The sequence below is a fragment of the Leptidea sinapis genome, chromosome 19, assembly GCF_905404315.1.
Source record: "Leptidea sinapis chromosome 19, ilLepSina1.1, whole genome shotgun sequence".
Classification (NCBI taxonomy): Eukaryota; Metazoa; Arthropoda; class Insecta; order Lepidoptera; family Pieridae; genus Leptidea; species Leptidea sinapis.
This window is the reverse complement of record NC_066283.1, coordinates 12,111,431-12,133,632: the sequence shown is the minus strand read 5'-3', so window position 1 is coordinate 12,133,632 and position 22,202 is coordinate 12,111,431. Positions and strand designations below refer to the sequence as shown.

Sequence of the window (22,202 nt, the reverse complement as noted above, 5' to 3'; positions counted from 1 at the left end):
ATTGTTATAACACTAGAGATAAGGGATTGCTTATAACTAATTTCTTATAACGGCTTCATAAGATACATAATAGATATAAGGGTACATGAAAACACATTTAAAATAAAGTCCCAGCCACTGTTCAGGAATTATCTATAAATAAATTTAAATGTTTTATAAAAAAAATAGCTCTTTCGTAAATCCTATTACTCCACACCTGAATATCTAAGTGATCCGACAGCCTGGGACTAGATTATGATTATTTTATAGCAATAGCAATGACAGTACAATATTGTATATTTCATTAAAAAGAGCGCAAAAATACAATACTGGGAGAGTTTCTTGCGCCGCTTCTTCTATCTCAGAGCTCCATTTGTTTCCGAAGCGGTAGTAGTATCTAGTATATTAGAAATAACATCAAAAAAATTCTAAAGTAATCAATTTTCAGAAAATAAATGCCTTTTATAATCGCCTGGTCACACTTAACTATTACAATCTGTATAACACTTTCCCTATTATTTCACCCGACCAACCGGCTAGTCAGTTTATTACTGATTCAGTGTCACCTTATCAGTGGGAGGCTCCTGTGCAAATATTCTAATATGGGTACCACAACGGCGCCTTTTTCTGCCGTGAAGGAGTAATGTGTAAACATTACTCTGTTTCGGTCTGAAGGGTGCCGTCCTAGCTTGTGAAATTACTGGTCAAATGAGAGTTAACATCTTATGTCTCAAGGTGACGAGCGCAATTGTAAAGCCGCTCAGAATTTTAGGTGTTTCAAGAATCCTGAGCGGCACTGCATTGGTAATGGGTAGGGCGTATCAATTCCCTTATTTTTATAAAAAAACTGATTAATTATCACCTTGAACAGCCTCTTGGTGATCTTGGCGGCGTCCTTCAGCCCGAACAGGTCACTCTGTCGCACGTGCGCCCCCCCATACTCCAGAGCCAGCACGGCACGGAGTCCCCCCCCACTGCCCCCACTGCCCCCACGGCCACCATCGCCACCTCCTCGCAGCGCCTCCACCAGCTCGGCGAGCGCGTTACTGGCGTGCTTCTCATACCGCAGCCCGTACAGAGCGACCAGCTTTACAAGGTCCTCCTTGCGGACCTTGTCGTCTTTCAGCAGGGCTCTTAATCGCTGGAAATTTAAAGAAACAAAGAAAGAAATTATTATATATTTGGTTCAGAAACATATTTGCAAACACAAAAGTAATAATCGTACACATACACATAAACTTTTTAACCAAATGGTCGTCTGCTCAGCTTTATGTTGTGAAGAATAAGCCACAACGCTGGTATTCTGCAGACGCCTATGGGATAGTTGCTACGCAGAACGAAAGTAAACATAAAAAATCAAATCATTCATACAAAACTAAGATTAGAAATAAAATTATTGATATTAAACAACACTCATAGTTAAGCAATAAAATTTAGTAAACATAAATAGATCAAGAAATGTAACATGGTAAAAAAATCTGAACATTAGGTAAATGATATTGTATTATCTTTAGATTGTATCCCATGAATTTATAATATGTAGCTGGGGTTGCTAACTCCTTCTAAACATAGTAGAGTATATCTACGTGTGCTACTTAGTACGTCATGCTCACTGAATGGCATTGCTTGCGGTGGCGTCGTGAGCCGGGTCGTCTCCTTCACTCAAATAACCTCACATAGATATGTGCGAAGGAAACGATGTGTGGTCCATGCGTCAACTCGTGAACGGGTGCTGCTTGTAGTGCTAGGTCGATCTGTTTATACTTAATAAATCATTGTATCTGTTGGATGCGATTACTAATTGTGATAGTTATCACGACCACCATGTTCACAAAGCATCCTTACACAAACAATTCAAACTCTAAAGGTTGATGCATCCAATATACGATAATTTATATTTATACAGTTTATTGTCAATTACTTTTCATGAAATATTTGATATCATTACAACACGACTCACATATTGGATTCAGCACCTTACAAATTACAATCTAATTTGTTATGTACTATACAGCCATTATAAAATAAAATAATTGATTGGAAAGAGACGAAGAAACTCAATTTCTTATATGTTCTTCTCACAAGTTCAACTTTTTACGTTGACACATATTATGGAAAATTTTATAATTATAAAGAAATATTTGTAGGTCGATTCAAAAGCGCTTAGTTTGAGCGTAAGTGTATATGGTTCATTTAGCAGACTATATTTAGTTCAGTAAAGAGAATGTCTTTATTTTTATGTTATATTAATGAGCATGGCTGGCATGTGACAAAAAAGTGAGTTTATATAATTTCACATATTTTTTTGGCGTTAGTATTAAATAGTTTTCAAGAAAATGTTATTGCTTAAGCGACCATATTTTTTCACAAGCCGATTTTATCTCCAAAAAGTGTGTCTATCACAATTAACAAATTATGCAATTCATCAAACCCAAAAAGGATTTCAAACTGTCACCTGTCAAATGTCAAAGTTGACATAGACAGCTCTCTAATATATATTAGTCTTATTTCGAACAGATAAGGTATCGTTTAACATTGATATTAACATAAGAATTAATTACTTAGAACAGTAACTGTTTGTTTAATTCAATCACAGCTCTGTTATGGTATACCACGCATTGATGAGAAATTTGAAAAATGAATTATAAAGAATTTTGTTATATTTAAAGTGATATCCCTCATTTTTCGGATTAATTATTTTAAATTTGTAATAAAAATTTATAAACGATGCGGGACCCGAAGCCGCGACCTCTAAGGTTCCGTTCGAGGGCTCTTCCACTGAACCAACCATTCGAGTCACGTATGGTTCATAAATCTTGGTATATATTGTTCAACTCTCAGGTTGTGGCTCCATCTACAGGATCTACTTTACAGTTGATAACCTGCTCAACCCCAATATTTGCATATTAGGAAATTGACTTGAGATGTCGTTTCAAATCTAAACAATTTGTTTATTTTATCACTTGAAAATAGCAAACTGTCTTTATTATTAGTCTATTGTATGTTCACAAGCACGCTCTTTTCAAACTGAGGCGAATAACGCGCGGGATCCGGGACGGCGTTTCAGAGCAATTCGCTCGCTCGCTTAGCCTCTCAAACTGACGCGACTTCCTGAGTGTAATTTTTGGTTCTTCAGTGGAGAAACATCATGCATTGTGAGATCAAACAATCCCGCTGCGCGTCCCGATCTTGTTTCGCTTCAACTTGAGCGACTACTCGCGTCAATTTGAACACGTCCATACAAGTTAGCTGACACAATCGGCGCGAGCGACTTCCGTCCCGCGTCTCGTACGATAGTAGCCTCAGTTTGAGCAGAGCTTTACTCATAGAACTAATTTCCCAAACTAATCTGACGCCAGCCTACAGTTTTCGATCAGCCATTGTCACCTGCAAGTGGTCAGCGTGGTCCGCGTGGCACGACATCTCCTGCTCCAGCTCGGAGACAGCCAGGAGCCGGTGTCTGGAGACCAGCGCCGAGAGCTCGCCTACCACGGTCACGTGACGACTCACCGTGCCGCTCATTTTCTGTTCACATTACAAATAACATACATGATACAAGTTTGGAAGGTCTTGTTGAATATGATTACCATTAAACCAGACCATTTTACTAGTGGGAGGCTCCTTTGCACAGGAAGCCGGCTAGATTATGGGTACCACAACGGCGCCTATTTGTACCGTGAAGCAGTTATGTGTAAACATTACTGTGTTTCGGTCTGAAGGACGCCGTAGCTAGTGAAATTACTGAACAAATGAGACTTAACATCTTGTGTCTCAAGGTGACGAGCGCAATTGTAGTGCCGCTCAGAATTTTGCGTTTTTCAAGAATCCTGAGCAGCACTGCATTGTAATGGGCGTATCAATTAGCTGAACGTCCTGCTCGTCTCGTCCCTTATTTTCATAACTGAAAAATAAAACAACGCTTTTGGAAATCCTTTGGTGTTACATAGCACTAAAGCTGAGATCTTTTTTTTTATTTACATAAAAGCTTACTAAAGAAAATACTTAAAGTTAGCATCAGAAAACCACACAGGTTTGTAATACATGTTAACAAAGAGTTAAATCTAGGTACGTTAACTACAGAACATTAGTGCCAGTTAAATATATTGTGTATATATTTTTTAGATGACTTAAAAAGTATGATTTCAGTTTTTTCTTAATATTATGAGGATTTATATGGTCCCGTACATCAGTGGGTAATTCATTAATTAGGCGAGGAACTAGGTAAGCATTTGTTCGTTTGCCATATCTATTGAGGGCGCTCGGAGCGCATACACGGCCCCGAGTGACGGCCCGCGTGCATACAGGATGTTGTACTTTATCCCAGTATGTGGTATGGAAAAATATTCCTTTAAAAATTGAATACTTCATCAGTATGTATCAGTTTATATCATACCTATAGGGCGTACTCAGAGTTTACTTTAGAAAAACTTAGCTGAGTGTAAGCTAAGCATCACCTGTAATTTCGTTTTTGAATCTTAAGCTGAGAAAGCCTGAGTAACTTTCTCAAAAGTAATTAAATACTTTCAATATAGATCTCCTAGTATTTATTTAGGCAAAAAGTTTTCGGATACTTTTTCTCGAATAAATTTTAGACTTTTTATTCACATTGAAACGTCCGGTTTAAAAGAAAATTAATATATTCAAAATAAAACGGTTAAAGCTTTCTTTCCGTCTAAGGCCACAGCACGAATGTTGAGCGGTACGTGACAGTAATGCGCGGGAATAAAGTCGTGAATATCGATTCCTAAACTTTTACGCAGTGAGACCCAATATTAATGTGTGATAAATAATTTGAAAGAATACCATAAATATAAAAAAAAATGTAATGTTCGCGAATAGCGAGAATTTTTACAGTGCTCATTGTATAAGAATTAATTTTGCCTGTTTTATTCTTCGTTGATTATGATAAAAAAACTTTAAAAGACACTTGTTCTTCTCACCTTAAAAAGCGGGTAAGTCTCCACAAAGTTCTTCATGTCAGCGATGCTCTCAACCTTCTGGTGGCTCTTGGCCTTCCTCTGAAACTCCTCCATCAGCGCTTTGATGGTCTGGCCTATCTCGCCGAAGTTCGCATAACGGTTCTATTAACAAAAATACCAGATAGACTAAAAGAACACGCGTCACGCTCAAGAGAATCTCTCTCCTATGAAGTCAAGACAGGGGACAAATAGTTCTCTTGATGGGATTTCTCGTCAAAAATACTTGACTGTAATCAATAACCTCCTTATTCATGGTCATGGTCCGCTAACTTTAAACAGCCGCTTAGGGGTTTTTTTTCTCGTTCTGACTTAGGTCAATAGAAGAAGACAGAGTGAGAATTAGCAATGCTTTAATCCTATTAATTATGCAAAACATCCTATGTTGAGATAAATGCGTCTAGTTTATGAATATGTATGTATATAAACCTTATTTATTATAAGACATGATATGAGATGATATATGTTGATCACCGACCAAAATATAATGAAGACAGATGAACAAAACTGATGACAATATAAAATACCTACATTGTTATAGTATACATTCAAATTATTACCCCCTTATTCATAATGGTCCGCTAACTTTAAACAGCCGCTTAGGAGTGTTTTTTCTCATTCTGACTTAGGTCAATAGAAGAAGACAGAGTGAGAATTAGCAATGCTTTAAGTTAGCAGACTATTATGAATAAGGGGGTTAATCTTTACATTTTATTCCCATTGTCTTAAAATAAATAATTACATAAAATTTAATGTGGGATAATACTAAATATTTTAAACAAATTTAGGTTTTTGTAGGAAAAAATTAGTTAGCTGGGTCAGATTTCGCCCAATTTATTATCACTTCAGGACTGAATAAGTACATACACACCACCAGGGTCCACCTCGTTCCTTCACCAGTGCGGTTTTCAACATATAAACTCTCTACCACGTACAACCAAATTAAAGAAAAATTATTGTGCGATGTTTCCCAGCCGATACATTATCTTCGAGAAGACCGCCCATGACGTCTTAAAAGACCAGCAAAGGTTTGATTCCTCTGGTGTTGCAGCATCATTTGCCTATTTCAACCTGATGGTTCTTGACTCACACCTGGTTTACGTTCCTATTAAAAAAACCAAGGAGACTTTAATTAATGAAACATACCTTAGCATAGAACTCATCTTGCTCCGGAGCCAGCACCACTTCCTTGAGCTCCTTGGAGACGTCTGGCAGATGGGCGAGGCTCACTCGGTTGTTGTTAATCGTCAGGAGCTCGTGTACCATTGCCTGGTAAGTCCACTGTTGAAATTTCACGTTTGGTAATTAAACGTATTCTAATTTGATGACCTCACAGCCAAGAGGTACGAGACTTTGCCGCAAAACTTTTGTTTGGTGAATTTTGGAGCCATGGATACTATATTAAGTATATTATAGGAGGCTAGTTTGTGGGGCCCTGGGAGAATACTAATTAAAGCCTTAATTAATTAACTCTTAACTTAATTAATAATTAATTTACTCAAAGATTCAAAGATATTATAATAATGCACCAAATTTTGAGAGCATGTTTCCAAGAAAGAGCAATACTAGACTAAGGGGACATGACATGAAGCTAGAATAGTAATTAGCATCATCAAATCCATTAAAACACTTCCTGACCAACAGAGTTGTTCATATATGGGATAGATTGCCCAAGGATATGGTTAAATCAAAATCTGTTAATCAGTTTAAGAATAGACTGGACAAACATTTGGATAGATATGGCAAATGATATAGAGGCATCAGCGAAAGCTGCTTAGTCTATTATAAATAATAATAATAATATTTATTTTGCCCGTAGGACACAAGTGCCACTCAATGTGCCAACAAAATGTTTTCGTTAATGTTCGACCTTTCTACGGTTCGCGCTCAAAAACCTGCCGGTGTAGAAGAATATATGCTAGATTAGTAAGTTCAGTACTGCCAGCTCCGAAAAACACCAGAGAACTAAAGAACATCATTAACTTGGGAGTGGAGCAAGCATATCTGAGTGTGAGCTGTTATTAAAGCAAGAGGGGGTTCATGCTTCACATTAAACTTTTATTAACTTTTTTAATTTAATGAAAACAAAAAAGCATGTCTTATTTTAACTAAGCTAACCTTCCACCACTAGCGGTTCTAACTTTGACATTATTTGTCATTGATTTAATCAAAGGTTTTGATTAAATTAACGAAAACTTCCTTGCTTATTGATATTCAAAAATTCTGAGGATAGCAAAACAAACCTGATGTAGCAAGGGTGTCACTGGATCATCCCTTCGATCAAGGATTAGCAGCTGCGGCGGAGGTACATCTCCATTGAACGGTATATTGTTGTCCATGAGCACTGACTCTCTTCTCATCAGCTCCTTGATCCTGTCAGCCAGCCGAGAGCATGGCTCAGAGCCAGCTTGGTAACGGACCACCGGCCGTTTCTTGAGCGACAGCAGCAGAGCCAATAGACCTTGCGAACATCGCTGTAGATGCTGTTGATGCCAAGAACGACCTGGTAAAATTGTATATTTGAAATACTTCTGAATACACAAATAAAACTGAAAACAAAATTTTATGAACGACGCTGGACTCGAACCAGCGACCTCTCGGGTTCCGTGCGAGCGCTCTTTCCAACTGAGAGTTGAACAAAGCATACAAGATTTTATCAACGATACGTCAACGATTGGCTCAGTATCGATGAAACAAGTGAAGGTTATCACTTTAAAAACATAAAAAATTGTTTATACTTCTGAATAAAAGAAATCTATATATATAAAAATGAATTACTGTTCGTTATTCTCGCTAAAACTCGAGAACGGCTGTACCGATTTGGCTAATTTTGGTCTTGAATTATTTGTGGAAGTCCAGGAAAGGTTTTAAAAGGTTTAAAAATAAATACGAAAATTCTCGAAAGAAAATAAAAACAACAAATTTGTTTTTCCTTTGATGTGTATAATTATAACTAATTAGAATCTTTGTATCTTTCTAACTTTCTCAGGAGGTAAAAAACAAACTTTTCTGCTTCAGTTAGGTATATAAGTACAAAATGTATATTTTTTTTAATTATTTAATGTACAGAGTACAAACACGGCACGCTTACGATGTAATTATATTTAACATTATTTTAATTCTTGAAATTGATCTTTTACCTACTGATTAGAAGAATTGAAATGAAACGAAAGAAGACCCATACTATCACGTAACACCAAATGAATCACAAAAGCGTTACCGACCTTAAGAAGCGTCGAATACACGTACACAATATAAATTTGAAAATTGAAAAACTTTGGTTCGAGAGGAGTGAGGACCCCACCAGAGGCACTGGGGTGGCACCGCCAACTTTCATCTATTACGAGACATCTACAGTGATCCTGCAGTCTCAGACAAACGACAAAATCGCAGTTCCATTTGATCAATTATTTTATCTACACCTTTACTTTAAATCCTCTATTAAGGACGCGTTCTCAAAACAGAGAGGTATCGAATCGCACCACTACATTGACACCGCTCAAACACTTACACGTACTTAAAGTTAATTGCGGGAATCAAATGAATTTGATACTTTAGCAAGTTTGAATTTTGTTTTTTTTTAATACCTATGTATTTTTGATAATTGGTTGATGTATTCGTTTAGTAGTTAAATATTAGAACTTAAGATGGCAATTCTGTCGCATAACGACGTGTACAGTAAACGCAGTTTTTTTTAAATCAAAGATGACCACCGCGAAAAATTATGATTTCAGCAATATGGGTATCGTATCCGAGGTTATCGAGGGTGCAGAGAACGAATTTGTGATCATTTATGAAATCCAAGATGGCCGCCGCGCAGAATTATGAATTCTATTTTCATTTTTTTATTATGTTTTCAAAGGACCATTCCCTAAAAGTGGAGTTGATAAAATACTGGAGACCTTGTAGGGTATCGTTGAATAGGTCTTCGAAAGTTAGTTTCAGGTTTGATACATGATATTTCCTTTGATCTTTTGAAAATAAGGCGCGATTAAGGAAGATATACGTTACATTTATGTAATAGCTCATACCTTATGATTACAATATCTATTGAAATAACTCTTCTTGACATAATATGGTGGTAATAATTGATAAGAAGGGTAGATCTTCTTGTGGTTAAAAAAAGAGATGAAATTTTTTTTTTGCATGTAGGGGTAGGGTATCATCATTAGATAGGTCTTTCAAAATCAAATTTTTAGATTTTATAATAAGATTGGTGAATGTGTTTTGTAAATATTATGGGTGAAAAGTCGAAACGTAAATATTTCTTTATTTAGGGAATAAAGAATTAATTTAGTATGTGGGATATTTTTAGACAGGCTTTTTATAATATAAGTTAATGAATGAATTCTAATTTTGACGATGTAAATGACCCATGAAGAAAATTTTGTAGATTTTATAGGCGCCATCATGGATTTCGATTTTGACCGTTATTTTTTTTTTATGGAATAGGAGGACAAACGATCGTACGGGTCACCTGGTGTTAAGTGATCACCGCCGCCCATACTCTCTTGCAACACCAGAGGAATCACAAGAGCGTTGCGGGCCTTTAAGGAAGGTGTACGCGCTTTTCTTGAAGGTACCCATGTCGTATCGTCCCGGAAACACCGCACAAGGAAGCTCATTCCACAGCTTCGTTGTACGAGGAAGTGAGCTCCTTGGAAACCGCACTGTGGAGGACCGCCACACATCCAGATGGTGGGGATGATATCGTAACTTGTGGCGTGTCGTGCGAAGGTGAAATTCGGTGGCAGGAATCAGGTTGAACAGCTCTTCGGAACACTCCCCGTGATAAATGCGGTAGAAGACACACAGTGAAGCGACGTCTCTACGCAACGCCAAGTGATCCAGCCGTTCACAGAGCGCTAGGTCCTCGACAATTCGAGCTGCTCTGCGTTGCACGCGGTCAAATGGGTCGAGCTGATACTGGGGTGCGCCAGACCAGAGATGACAGCAATACTCCATGTGAGGCCGGACCTGAGCTTTGTAGAGCGCTAGAATGTGGGCCGGCTTGAAGTATTGCCGTGCTCTATTTATCACGCCCAGTTTCTTCGAAGCCAATTTGGCTTTGCCCTCCAGATGGCCACAGAATTGGCAATCGCTCGAGATTTCGAGACCCAGCATTCGGATACTAGGCGAGGCTTTAAGGAAAGTGTCTTGAAGAGCGGTGATACGGCAAATGGGGTTTTTTTAGTGGTAAACGCGCAAATTTGAGTCTTCTGGGGGTTAAATTGGACAAGGTTAAACTTACCCCATTCCGCGACCTTCTCGAGAGGGGACACAAGTTTCTCCCGGCACTCGTCGACGTTTTCCCGAGAGAGACCTGCATGGCCCGTGTATACGGCATCACCAGTGCTGTCGTCTGCATAGCAATGCATGTTGGCGGTGTCCAACATATCATTGAATGCAGAAGAAACAGCGTGGGAGATAGCACACAGCCTTGGGGCACTCCAGCGTTCACGGGCTTGGGATTCGAGCAATAACCGTCGACAATTCTCTGAGGAAGCTGGAGGTCCACTTGCGTAAGCTCTCGGGAAGCCCAAATGATGGAAGTTTTGCGAGGAGCCCATTGTGCCATACACGATCAAAGGCCTTCACTACATCCAGGCTAACTGCCAGGCCTTCCCCCTTGCTTTCAATAGCCACCGCCCATCTATGTATTAGGTATACCAGTAGTAGGGATTCGCCGGTTCTGGCTCACAGTAGTGGGGATTCGCCGGTTCTGCCTCCCCGGTTCTGGCTCACTTGTTCGTGATGCCTACTAAAAAAAAAAAAAAAAGTTTGGTGTCAAACTGGGGGTTTTGATGTATTTCCGAGCGATTGCGCTGATCCGTTTTTCGATATCTCTTATAGTTACAAAGTTAGCTTTTTAAGTTAAACAGATCCATACTCTTTACTAATCATTGGTAATTAACCTAATTATTGGTGAGCGACTCAATGTCGATTCTTTGAAAGTGATAGATGTAATTAGTAAATTACCTCTCACATTCGTTACAACGATTAAAACGACAGTTTTGTGCTGTGTTTATTATTAAGTTAACAGATGATATAAATAAAGTATATAATAAAACATCGTTGCAGATTGTATCATTTTAAAAATATTTGATGAAATCATTCAAACTCTTCTTATTAAACTTAAAGTATAGATACATCAAACAGTACTCGCAACACATGCTGCGGTAAATAAATTCTTTACTCTTGTAGTATTGTGGATATACATTCTGCAATTGCTTTGTAAAAACCTCAGCTGGAATCCCTGACTTGGATGATCATATGAATTGAAGTATTGTCCTATTGGACACTGCTCACCAATGTGTATTGCAACCTAGTGAGAGCCTGGCTTATTTTCACTATCTACATTGTTGACAATATAACAGGGCGTTACAACGTATATCGACAATCGGTTTGCTGCGTAAACATTATTTTGAATACTGAGATCAATTTTCTTCAAATAATTCTGTATCTCGATTGTATTCATATTACCGTAGAATAATGTATTTAAATGTTATTGGATTACAACTTACAATAAAACAAAACATCATTTTAAGTACATATTTAATTTCAATATTATAATGCAATATAGTAGTAAGTTTAACTAAAACTATTACACACCCTTACAAACGATCAAACATAAACATAACTGCGGTAATCTACTGAAATATTATGATTTTTACCAATTTTATTGTACAACTTGAGTTAAGTGATAAAGCTCTTTGTCATTTTCTTAATGTAACAAATTTTGAGATAAATAAAATACACTTTAGTTTCTGTGATTATTTCCTTTCGCGAATATATCAATAATTCGACCATCAGATTTCCTCATCGGGTCATTAATTATTTTTAGTATTAGTTTAAGATTTTTCTTTCGCCAAACATATTATAGAGATCAGGTAGTTATATCTTGAAACTAATTGACATGGTTGAGATTGTATAAAGGTTGCATTTCATCAAAGCATCAGGTGATTTAGATACAATTTGTGTCACTGACATCATTCAAAAATATAAAATTATTTACGAAAACTGATTTTCCACACCCACACACAGTGCACCCTCTACTACAAAAAGGTTTCATATAATATAATGAGACAATTTATTGTTAAACTACCATTTATTGATTATATTTAAATAGAACTATTTATAAGTAAAACAATATACAGTACCTACATCATAACTTACTCCACAAGTTATATATCTAAATAAAAGATGTATCTACTCACATTCTTTTCAAAAAAAAAATTCAAACTTAAAACTTATATAACATTTATTTTATTTTATGATGACTCCAAGCTAAGGTATCAATATAATTTGCTTAATATACCGTTTGGTATGACAAAGTAGATTTATTTATTCGTTGAGTGAAAATATTATGCTTTATTGACTTAAGTCTATGGAATTCTATCTTGGCAATGAAATCATACAGTGCAATTTTACATTTACTCTTTTTTCAATATTTTCCGTTGTTATTTATATATTTGAGGTATTCATTAATTTATAAAAATCTTTTCGAAATCGGATGTAGGTAGCTTGTTTATGCATGTTTGTATTTAAATCTATGTAATTTTGTAGCCATGCGCTTTGTTTGAATTTTAAAATAATATGATTTTTTTATAATGAGACGATTTATTGTTAAACTACCATTTATTGATTATATTTAAATATAAAAAATTATAAATAAAACAATATACAGTACCTACATCATAACTTACTCCACAAGTTATATATCTAATCCATTCTTTTCAAAAAAATAATTTAACCTTAAAAGTTATATAATTTTTATCTTATTTTATGATGACTCCAAGCTAAGGTATCAATATAATTTGCTTAGATATACAGTTTGGTATGACAAACTAGATTTATTTATTCGTTGAGTGAAAATATTATGCTTTATTGACTTAAATCTAAGCATTGAACAATATTCATTCTTATTTTCAAATAGGCATATCTTATAATTTTCCATTTTCATATACTTACTTAGTAACACTTTTATGAAATTTGAATGCGTATTTTCCCACAACATCTAATACATACGTTTAGATCTAAGTCCTAGGAATTCATTAAATATGTTAACTTTGTTTTCATCTTTATAATTATCGTACCGTACTTCTTTTTATTGACTTTTGGGTAGCAAACATTTTTTTCTGCAGTCAGAGGTTTTGAAACGCAAATGTAAATCAGGTTTTATATCTGTGTAAATTTTTATATATTAAACTATCAGTATCAGTGTATAATAATTTTAATTTATTTCGAAACTTATTTAACTAGTGAAAGTCATCGCATTAGAGTTTTAGAAATTTTCAATAAGTATATAAAATCCCAACTAAATATGTTTATTGAAGAACAATTTAGTTTTTCGTAATAGAACTGCAACCAAATTTTCATTTTAAAATAGATAAACTATGGAATTCTATCTTGGCAATTAAATCATACAGTGCAATTTTACATTTACTCTTTTTTCAATATTTTCCATTGTTCTTTATACATTGAGTTATTTATTAATTTATAAAAATCTTTTCGAAATCAGATGTAGGTAGCTTGTTAATGCATGTTTGTATTTAAATCTATGTAATATTTTAACCATGAGCTTTGTTTGAATTTTAAAATTCTATGAATATTTTGTTTTTTCTGTGTGTGTGTGTGTGTGTGTGTGTGTGAGAAATTGCTTTAAATTTCTGAAGTAAATAACATATGTATTTTTATTACGAAGGTTTGGAACAAATTTTATGCTTTTTGTATCATCAATAATTACATTTTTTATTCTCGGGGCATAAGGATAGGTCAGAATGTAAATCATGCAGTTCAATTGAATATTCTTGGTCTACTTCCAAAATAAAACCAAATTCAAAATCATCCGGAACATCAAAATTTGTACGGACATCTACCCATTCAAAACCTTCTGTAGGAAGGAATGGAGATACAGCCCATCCATAACGGTTATTAGCATCAAAATAAGTTATAAACGACGTTTTTCTTTGTCCTGTTCTTATTTGCCAGAAATATTCACAAGTAAAGTCGTTACAAATTTAAGAGTAGGCACATGTTTCGTCTTGAGAGACATGCAAATATTTCAGTGGTTTCGTTTTATAATATTGTAACCTATACTTATTTGTTTAAATTCGCTTTTTCATAACGATTCCTACATTAAGATATACAGTCTCAAATACCCGATCCAATAAAAGCTATTTGTTAAAAGCCCTAAAGTAATTCTAATTTAATTTTTGTGGATTTTAACATAGCACCCCAATTTAACCCAGGTGTATAATAATGTGCTGGATCTAGACCATATTATGTCTGTAAACATAGAGCTCGGAAATTTTCAAATACATATTTTGTTTAAAGTGAAACATTGATTTTAAGATATAAATCTTAATTATCTAACTTATAATCTTCATCGGAAATATGTGTGTCGGTAAATGTATTGTAAAATCTATCACGATCATGGAGTGCTGAAAGTTTTAAGCAATCTTGTGGTGTTATAAATTCATATTGATAAATTATTTTTTTCTAAGACGTAAAAAATATTATTATTTGGAAAATTTAGTCTTAAATTTTGAAATTGTTCTTCCTTCAAATATTTGACAAGTTTGTCTAAACTGAATGAAAAAAATTTAATCGAATCAACATGTCAGTTGAATTTTACGGTTATTTAATTTTATAGTTTTTGTGAATGCCTTGTATTTTTCTTACGTTTGTGGAATAATATCAATTACTTTTTCAATAGAATTTAATGCATGAACAACGGAAAAGATATTATTCAAATCATCTTACAAGTAACATCTGTAAAAATAACGTAATGCAATTATATATTACTTTAAAAAACGTCACAGTTAATGAATCAGCTTTAATCTTAATGTAGGAATCGTTATGAAAAAGCGAATTTAAACAAATAAGTATAGGTTACAATATTATAAAACGAAACCACTGAAATATTTGCATGTCTCTCAAGACGAAACATGTGCCTACTCTTAAATTTGTAACGACTTTACTTGTGAATATTTCTGGCAAATAAGAACAGGACAAAGAAAAACGTCGTTTATAACTTATTTTGATGCTAATAACCGTTATGGATGGGCTGTATCTCCATTCCTTCCTACAGAAGGTTTTGAATGGGTAGATATCCGTACAAATTTTGATGTTCCGGATGATTTTGAATTTGGTTTTATTTTGGAAGTAGACCAAGAATATTCAATTGAACTGCATGATTTACATTCTGACCTATCCTTATGCCCCGAGAATAAAAAATGTAATTATTGATGATACAAAAAGCATAAAATTTGTTCCAAACCTTCGTAATAAAAATACATATGTTATTTACTTCAGAAATTTAAAGCAATTTCTCACACACACACACACACACACACACACAGAAAAAACAAAATATTCATAGAATTTTAAAATTCAAACAAAGCTCATGGTTAAAATATTACATAGATTTAAATACAAACATGCATTAACAAGCTACCTACATCTGATTTCGAAAAGATTTTTATAAATTAATAAATAACTCAATGTATAAAGAACAATGGAAAATATTGAAAAAAGAGTAAATGTAAAATTGCACTGTATGATTTAATTGCCAAGATAGAATTCCATAGTTTATCTATTTTAAAATGAAAATTTGGTTGCAGTTCTATTACGAAAAACTAAATTGTTCTTCAATAAACATATTTAGTTGGGATTTTATATACTTATTGAAAATTTCTAAAACTCTAATGCGATGACTTTCACTAGTTAAATAAGTTTCGAAATAAATTAAAATAATAATTATTATTATTATTATTTTATGGAATAGGAGGACAAACGAGCGTACGGGTCACCTGGTGTTAAGTGATCACCGCCGCCCACACTCTCCTGCAACACCAGAGGAATCACAAGAGCGTTGCCGGCCTTTAAGGAAGGTGTACGCGCTTTTCTTGAAGGTACCCATGTCGTATCGTCCCGGAAACACCGCACACGGAAGCTCATTCCACAGCTTCGTGGTACGAGGAAGAAAGCTCCTTGAAAACCGCACTGTGGAGGACCGCCACACATCCAGATGGTGGGGATGAAATCCTAACTTGTGGCGTGTCGTGCGAAGGTGAAATTCGGCGGCAGGAATCAGGTTGAACAGCTCTTCGGAACACTCCCCGTGATAGATGCGGTAGAAAACACACAATGAAGCGACATCTCTACGCAACGCCAAATGATCCAGCCGTTCACAGAGTACTGGGTTCCCGACAATTCGAGCTGCTCTGCGTTGCACGCGGTCAAATGGATCGAGCTGATACTGGGGTGCGCCAGACCAGAGATGACAGCAATACTCCATGTGAGGCCGGACCTGCGCTTTGTAGAGCGCTAGAATGTGGGCCGGCTTGAAGTATTGCCGTGCTCTATTTATGACGCCCAGTTTCTTTGAAGCCAGTTTGGCTTTGCCCTCCAGATGGCCACGGAATTGGCAATTGCTCGAGATTTCGAGACCCAGTATTCCGATACTAGGCGAGGCTTTAAGGGAAGTGTTCTCGAAGAGCGGTGATACGGCAAATGGGGTTTTTTTAGTGGTAAACGCGCAAACTTGAGTCTTCTGGGGGTTAAATTGGACAAGGTTCAACTTACCCCATTCCGCGACCTTCTCGAGAGAGGACTCGATAGAAGACACAAGTTTCTCCCGGCACTGGTCGACGTTTTCCCGAGAGAGACCTGCTTGGCCCGTGTATACGGCATCACCAGTGCTGTCGTCTGCATAGCAATGCATGTTGGCGGTGTCCAACATATCATTGATATGCAGAAGAAACAGCGTGGGAGATAGCACACAGCCTTGGGGAACTCCAGCGTTCACGGGCTTGGGATTCGAGCAATAACCGTCGATAACGACCTGTATGCTGCGCCCAGTGAGGAAGCTGGAGGTCCACTTGCATAAGCTCTCAGGAAGCCCAAATGATGGAAGTTTTGCGAGGAGCGCCTTGTGCCATACACGATCAAAGGCCTTCGCTATATCCAGACCAACTGCCAGGCCTTCCCCCTTGCTTTCAATAGCCGCCGCCCATCTATGTGTTAGGTATACCAGAAGATCTCCAGTCGACCGACCATTGCGAAAGCCGTACTGCCGGTCGTTGATCAACTGGTGACCCTCAAGGTATACCAAGAGCTGGCGGTTAATTATGCTCTCCATGATTTTGGAGAGTAGGGAGGTAATCGCAATAGGCCTGTAGTTTGCCGGATCCGAACTGTCTCCTTTTTTTGGGATCGGATGGACAAGGGCTGACTTCCATGAATCAGGGACTACGCCTTTTGAATAAGAGTGCCGGAATAAACGCGTTAGCACCGGCGTCAACTCAGGGGCACACGTTCTAAGCACGATTGGAGAAATGCCATCCGGCCCGCTCGACTTCCTGACGTCCAACGAAAACAGAGCTCGCCTAACAGTTTTCTGTCGGAACTGTACTTCAGGCATGGAGCTCTGACACCGCGGGATGGTCGGCGGTGTTTTTCCGTTGTCGTCAAGAGTCGAGTTGGAGTCAAAAAGAGTGCACAGGAGATCGGCTTTCTCTTTTGCCGTATGGGCCAGGGTGTCATTCCTCATGTGCAACGGCGGCATGGACGGCTGGTTGAAGTTACCAAGAGCAGCTTTCGACAACGACCAGAACTTGCGTGTTCCGGTCGGGTAACTGGAAAGCTGCTCGCCAATTTTGACGACGTGCTTCGATTTCGCACGGGCGATTTGCCGCTTAAAAAATCTGGAGGCACGGTTATATTTCCTCTTCAGAACTTTGCAGTTCGGATCCTTTGAGCCCAGCGCCGCAACCTAAGTTCGATACGCCTGTTTTTTGCAGTCAGATGCTGCTTTAACTGACGCATCAAACCAGGGCTGTGATCTGCCACCGATCGGTACTACAGAGCTTGATATAAAAATATCCATGCCCTGCAGTATCACATCGGCTACTGCAACGGCGCAGGCACTAGGATCATCCGAAGGGAAACAAACCCTGCCCCAAGGGTAGGATGCAAAAAAGGATCGCATCCTATCCCAATCTGCTGACTTGTAGTGCCAAACGCGGCGGGTCGCTGGTGGTCTGCGACGTTGGCGTCGGATAGGCACTACACTCCTGACCAGGCAATGGTCGGACGTTCGGAGAGGGGCGTCGACAGAGACCTGGTAACCATCGGGATGTGTAGTCAGCAGAAGATCTAATAAGGACGGCATGTGGCTATCCACATCCGGGAGCCGCGTCGGCGACTCAACCAATTGGGACAGACCATACGCCAATGCAAAATTATGCACAGATCGCCCTGCGTAGTCTGTGGTACGTGCTCCAAGCCATTCAGCATTGTGCCCGTTGAAATTACCCAAGACTACGATTTCAGCGGAGGGGATCTGAGCAAGCACGTCATCAAATGCCGCTTGAACGCAGCCCATGAGGTGATCCGTTTCTGCGTTACCACTATGGGACCTGTAGACACACGCATAGATGCGGACGCGGTCCTCTAAATCTACGCGGAGCCAGAGAGTAGACAGGCCCCTACCCTCAAAATTGCCGAGACGGCGACAGCAGATATCCTCCCTAACGTACACACAAACCCCGGCATGAGGCATGAAATTATGCTCAATTTTGTACCCGGGGTACGTTAAATATGACGTATCGCTAGGTCGAGATATCTGCGTCTCCGTAAGGAAACACAAGGCCGGCTGCGACGTCTCAAGGGGGTGGTGGACGGCGTTTAAGTTGGAGTGAATTCCCCGGATGTTACAAAAGTCCACATTAAGCGTGGAGCGGGGTGCCGTGGTGTTGCTGCCCTGTTTGTCCTGTGACATACACGGTACTGCGCCCTCCCCAGAATACGAAGGGCAGCCCGAGCGCGAATGCTCGGGGAGGGATTCTCTGGCTCTACAAGAGCCGGTACCCTCCTGGGGTAATTTCTCTTTAAATACCAATGCTCTCATATTTTGTGGGGGGGGGGGGGGGGGGGAAGGACGGGGGAGAATGGCCTCCGGTCCTCGACACTAACCTATGCGAAACATAGCGGCACTAGGCCGCTACTTCACGCCGGTATTCTGTGCGAGTGTGGTAAGTAACCAAGACGAGTCTGGCCCGATTGTGCTGACGTCATGAGACAGCAGCGTGACTCTCCCACTTTCAAAAAGCCCGTAGTCGCCTCTTACGACACCCTTGGACCTGGGACTACCCTATTCTTTTTACGCCCCGGGGCAGCACAGGGCAATTTATACACTGATACTGATAGTTTAATATATAAAATTTTACACAGATATAAAACCTGATTTACATTTGCGTTTCAAAACCTCTGACTGCAGTAAAAAATGTTTGCTACCCAAAAGTCAATAAAAAGAAGTACGGTACGATAATTATAAAGATGAAAACAAAGTTAACATATTTAATGAATTCCTAGGACTTAGATCTAAACGTATGTATTAGATGTTGTGGGAAAATACGCATTCAAATTTCATAAAAGTGTTACTAAGTAAGTATATGAAAATGGAAAATTATAAGATATGCCTATTTGAAAATAAGAATGAATATTGTTCAATGCTTAGATTTAAGTCAATAAAGCATAATATTTTCACTCAACGAATAAATAAATCTAGTTTGTCATACCAAACTGTATATCTAAGCAAATTATATTGATACCTTAGCTTGGAGTCATCATAAAATAAGATAAAAATTATATAACTTTTAAGGTTAAATTATTTTTTTGAAAAGAATGGATTAGATATATAACTTGTGGAGTAAGTTATGATGTAGGTACTGTATATTGTTTTATTTATAATTTTTTATATTTAAATATAATCAATAAATGGTAGTTTAACAATAAATCGTCTCATTATAAAAAAAATCATATTATTTTAAAATTCAAACAAAGCGCATGGCTACAAAATTACATAGATTTAAATACAAACATGCATAAACAAGCTACCTACATCTGATTTCGAAAAGATTTTTATAAATTAATGAATACCTCAAATATATAAATAACAACGGAAAATATTGAAAAAAGAGTAAATGTAAAATTGCACTGTATGATTTCATTGCCAAGATAGAATTCCAAAGTTTATCTATTTTAAAATGAAAATTGGTTGCAGTTCAATTACAAAAGACTAAATTGTTCCTCAATAAACATATTTATTTGGTATATTGCAGGTATATTGGATATTTCTAAAACTCTAATACGATGACTTTTACTATAACTATATGTTAAATAAGTTTCAAAATATATTAAAATTATTGTACACTGATACTTATACTTTAATATATAAATTTTTAAAGAGTTATAAAAATGATTTACATTTGCGTTTCGAAACATCTGACAATGCAGAACAAATATTTTGTTATCTAAAACTCAATAATAAGAAGTTATGTTATTTTAAAGATGGAACAAAGTTAACATATTTAATGAATTCCTAGGACTTAGATCTAAATATATGCGGAAGATGTTGAGGGAAATTGTAACTCCAAATTTTATAAGTGTTACTAAGTAAGTATATGAAAATGAATAATGCCTATTTAAAAATAAGAATAAATATTGTTCAATGCATAGACTTAAGTCAATAAAGCATAATATTTTCACTCAACGAATAAATAAATCTACTTTGTCATACCAAACGGTATATTAAGCAAATTATATTGATACCTTAGCTTGGAGTCATCATAAAATAAAATAAATGTTATATAAGTTTTAAGTTTGAATTTTGAATTTTTTTTTTTGAAAAGAATTTGAGTAGATACATCTTTTATTTAGATATATAACTTGTGGAGTAAGTTATGATGTAGGTACTGTATATTGTTTTACTTATAAATAGTTCTATTTAAATATAATCAATAAATGGTAGTTTAACAATAAATTGTCTCATTATATTATATGAAACCTTTTTGTAGTAGAGGGTGCACTGTGTGTGGGTGTGGAAAATCAGTTTTCGTAAATAATTTTATAATATTTTTGAATGATGTCAGTGACACAAATTGTATCTAAATCACCTGATGCTTTGATGAAATGCAACCTTTATACAATCTCAACCATGTCAATTAGTTTCAAGATATAACTACCTGATCTCTATAATATGTTTGGCGAAAGAAAAATCTTAAACTAATACTAAAAATAATTAATGACCCGATGAGGAAATCTGATGGTCGAATTATTGATATATTCGCGAAAGGAAATAATCACAGAAACTAAAGTGTATTTTATTTATCTCAAAATTTGTTACATTAAGAAAATGACAAAGAGCTTTATCACTTAACTCAAGTTGTACAATAAAATTGGTAAAAATCATAATATTCCAGTAGATTACCGTAAAGTAAGGGTGTGTAATAGTTTTAGTTAAACTTACTACTACGAGGGGCGGTCAAAAAGTTCGCGGAATGGCGGGGTTGGCGGGGGTGAGGTCGCTCCTCCAGGTAGCCGCTACTTGAGTAACTCATAATTACTATATATGCCAATTTCTAGCCTAATTGGGTCATTAGCTTTCGAGTTACAAACGAGTGAACAAGTAAATCGGGAACAAACTAGCCACTATGGAGAAAATTGAACATCGCGCCGTCGTAAAGTTCCTCACCAAACAAGGAAAAACGCCTCAAACTATTTTGCAAGAGATGTTAGCTGTTTACGGAGACTCTGCTCCTGGTAAAACCATGATTTACAAATGGCACGGCCTTTTCAAGCAAGGAAGGGAGTCAATTGAAGATGATCCTCGACCTGGACGGCCCATTGAGGCCACTACGCCGGAAATCATTGAAAAAGTTGAAAAACTTGTATTGGAAGACGGAAGGTTGAAGAAGAAACAACTTGCAGCATCAGTTGGAGTATCAGAAACCACAATTTTAAATATTCTTCATCAACATCTTGGCATGAGTAAAGTGTGTTCAAGGTGGGTCCCGAGAATGCTCACGCCGCTGCAAAAACGTGAGCGCGTCAACTGTTCCCGCGAGTATTTGGACCGCTGTGGAGAAGTTAGGGAAGAAATTATGGCCCGAATTGTAACCGGTGATGAAACTTGGGTTCACCACTATGAGCCTGAGTCAAAGCAGGAGTCGATGCAGTGGCACAAAAAAGGCACACCACCCCCAAAAAAATTTAAAGTGTCGCAATCGGCCGGAAAGATCATGGCGACTATTTTTTGGGATACTGAAGGTATTCTTTTGATCGATTATAAAGAACGTGGTGTTTCTATAACGGGAGAGTACTACGCTTCCCTATTGGACCGATTAAAAGAAGCTATTAAAGAAAAAAGAAGAGGAAAACTGACAAAAGGTGTACTCCTTT

The 22,202-nt window shown here is 37.0% G+C and overlaps 1 protein-coding gene across 1 annotated transcript in view; it reads right to left on the bottom strand.

Annotated features, from left to right (window-relative positions):
- LOC126969840 (vacuolar protein sorting-associated protein 45) overlaps window positions 1–22,202 on the bottom strand; it is a 38,491-nt gene that overhangs the window by 4,357 nt on the left and 11,932 nt on the right. The window contains exons 4-8 of the mRNA XM_050815408.1: window positions 7,199–7,458; window positions 6,102–6,236; window positions 4,920–5,060; window positions 3,367–3,504; window positions 842–1,120 (exon numbers count right to left, since the gene is read on the bottom strand). Of these exons, the coding sequence (XP_050671365.1) occupies window positions 842–1,120; window positions 3,367–3,504; window positions 4,920–5,060; window positions 6,102–6,236; window positions 7,199–7,458 (953 nt within the window). The remainder of the gene's footprint in view (window positions 1–841; window positions 1,121–3,366; window positions 3,505–4,919; window positions 5,061–6,101; window positions 6,237–7,198; window positions 7,459–22,202) is intronic.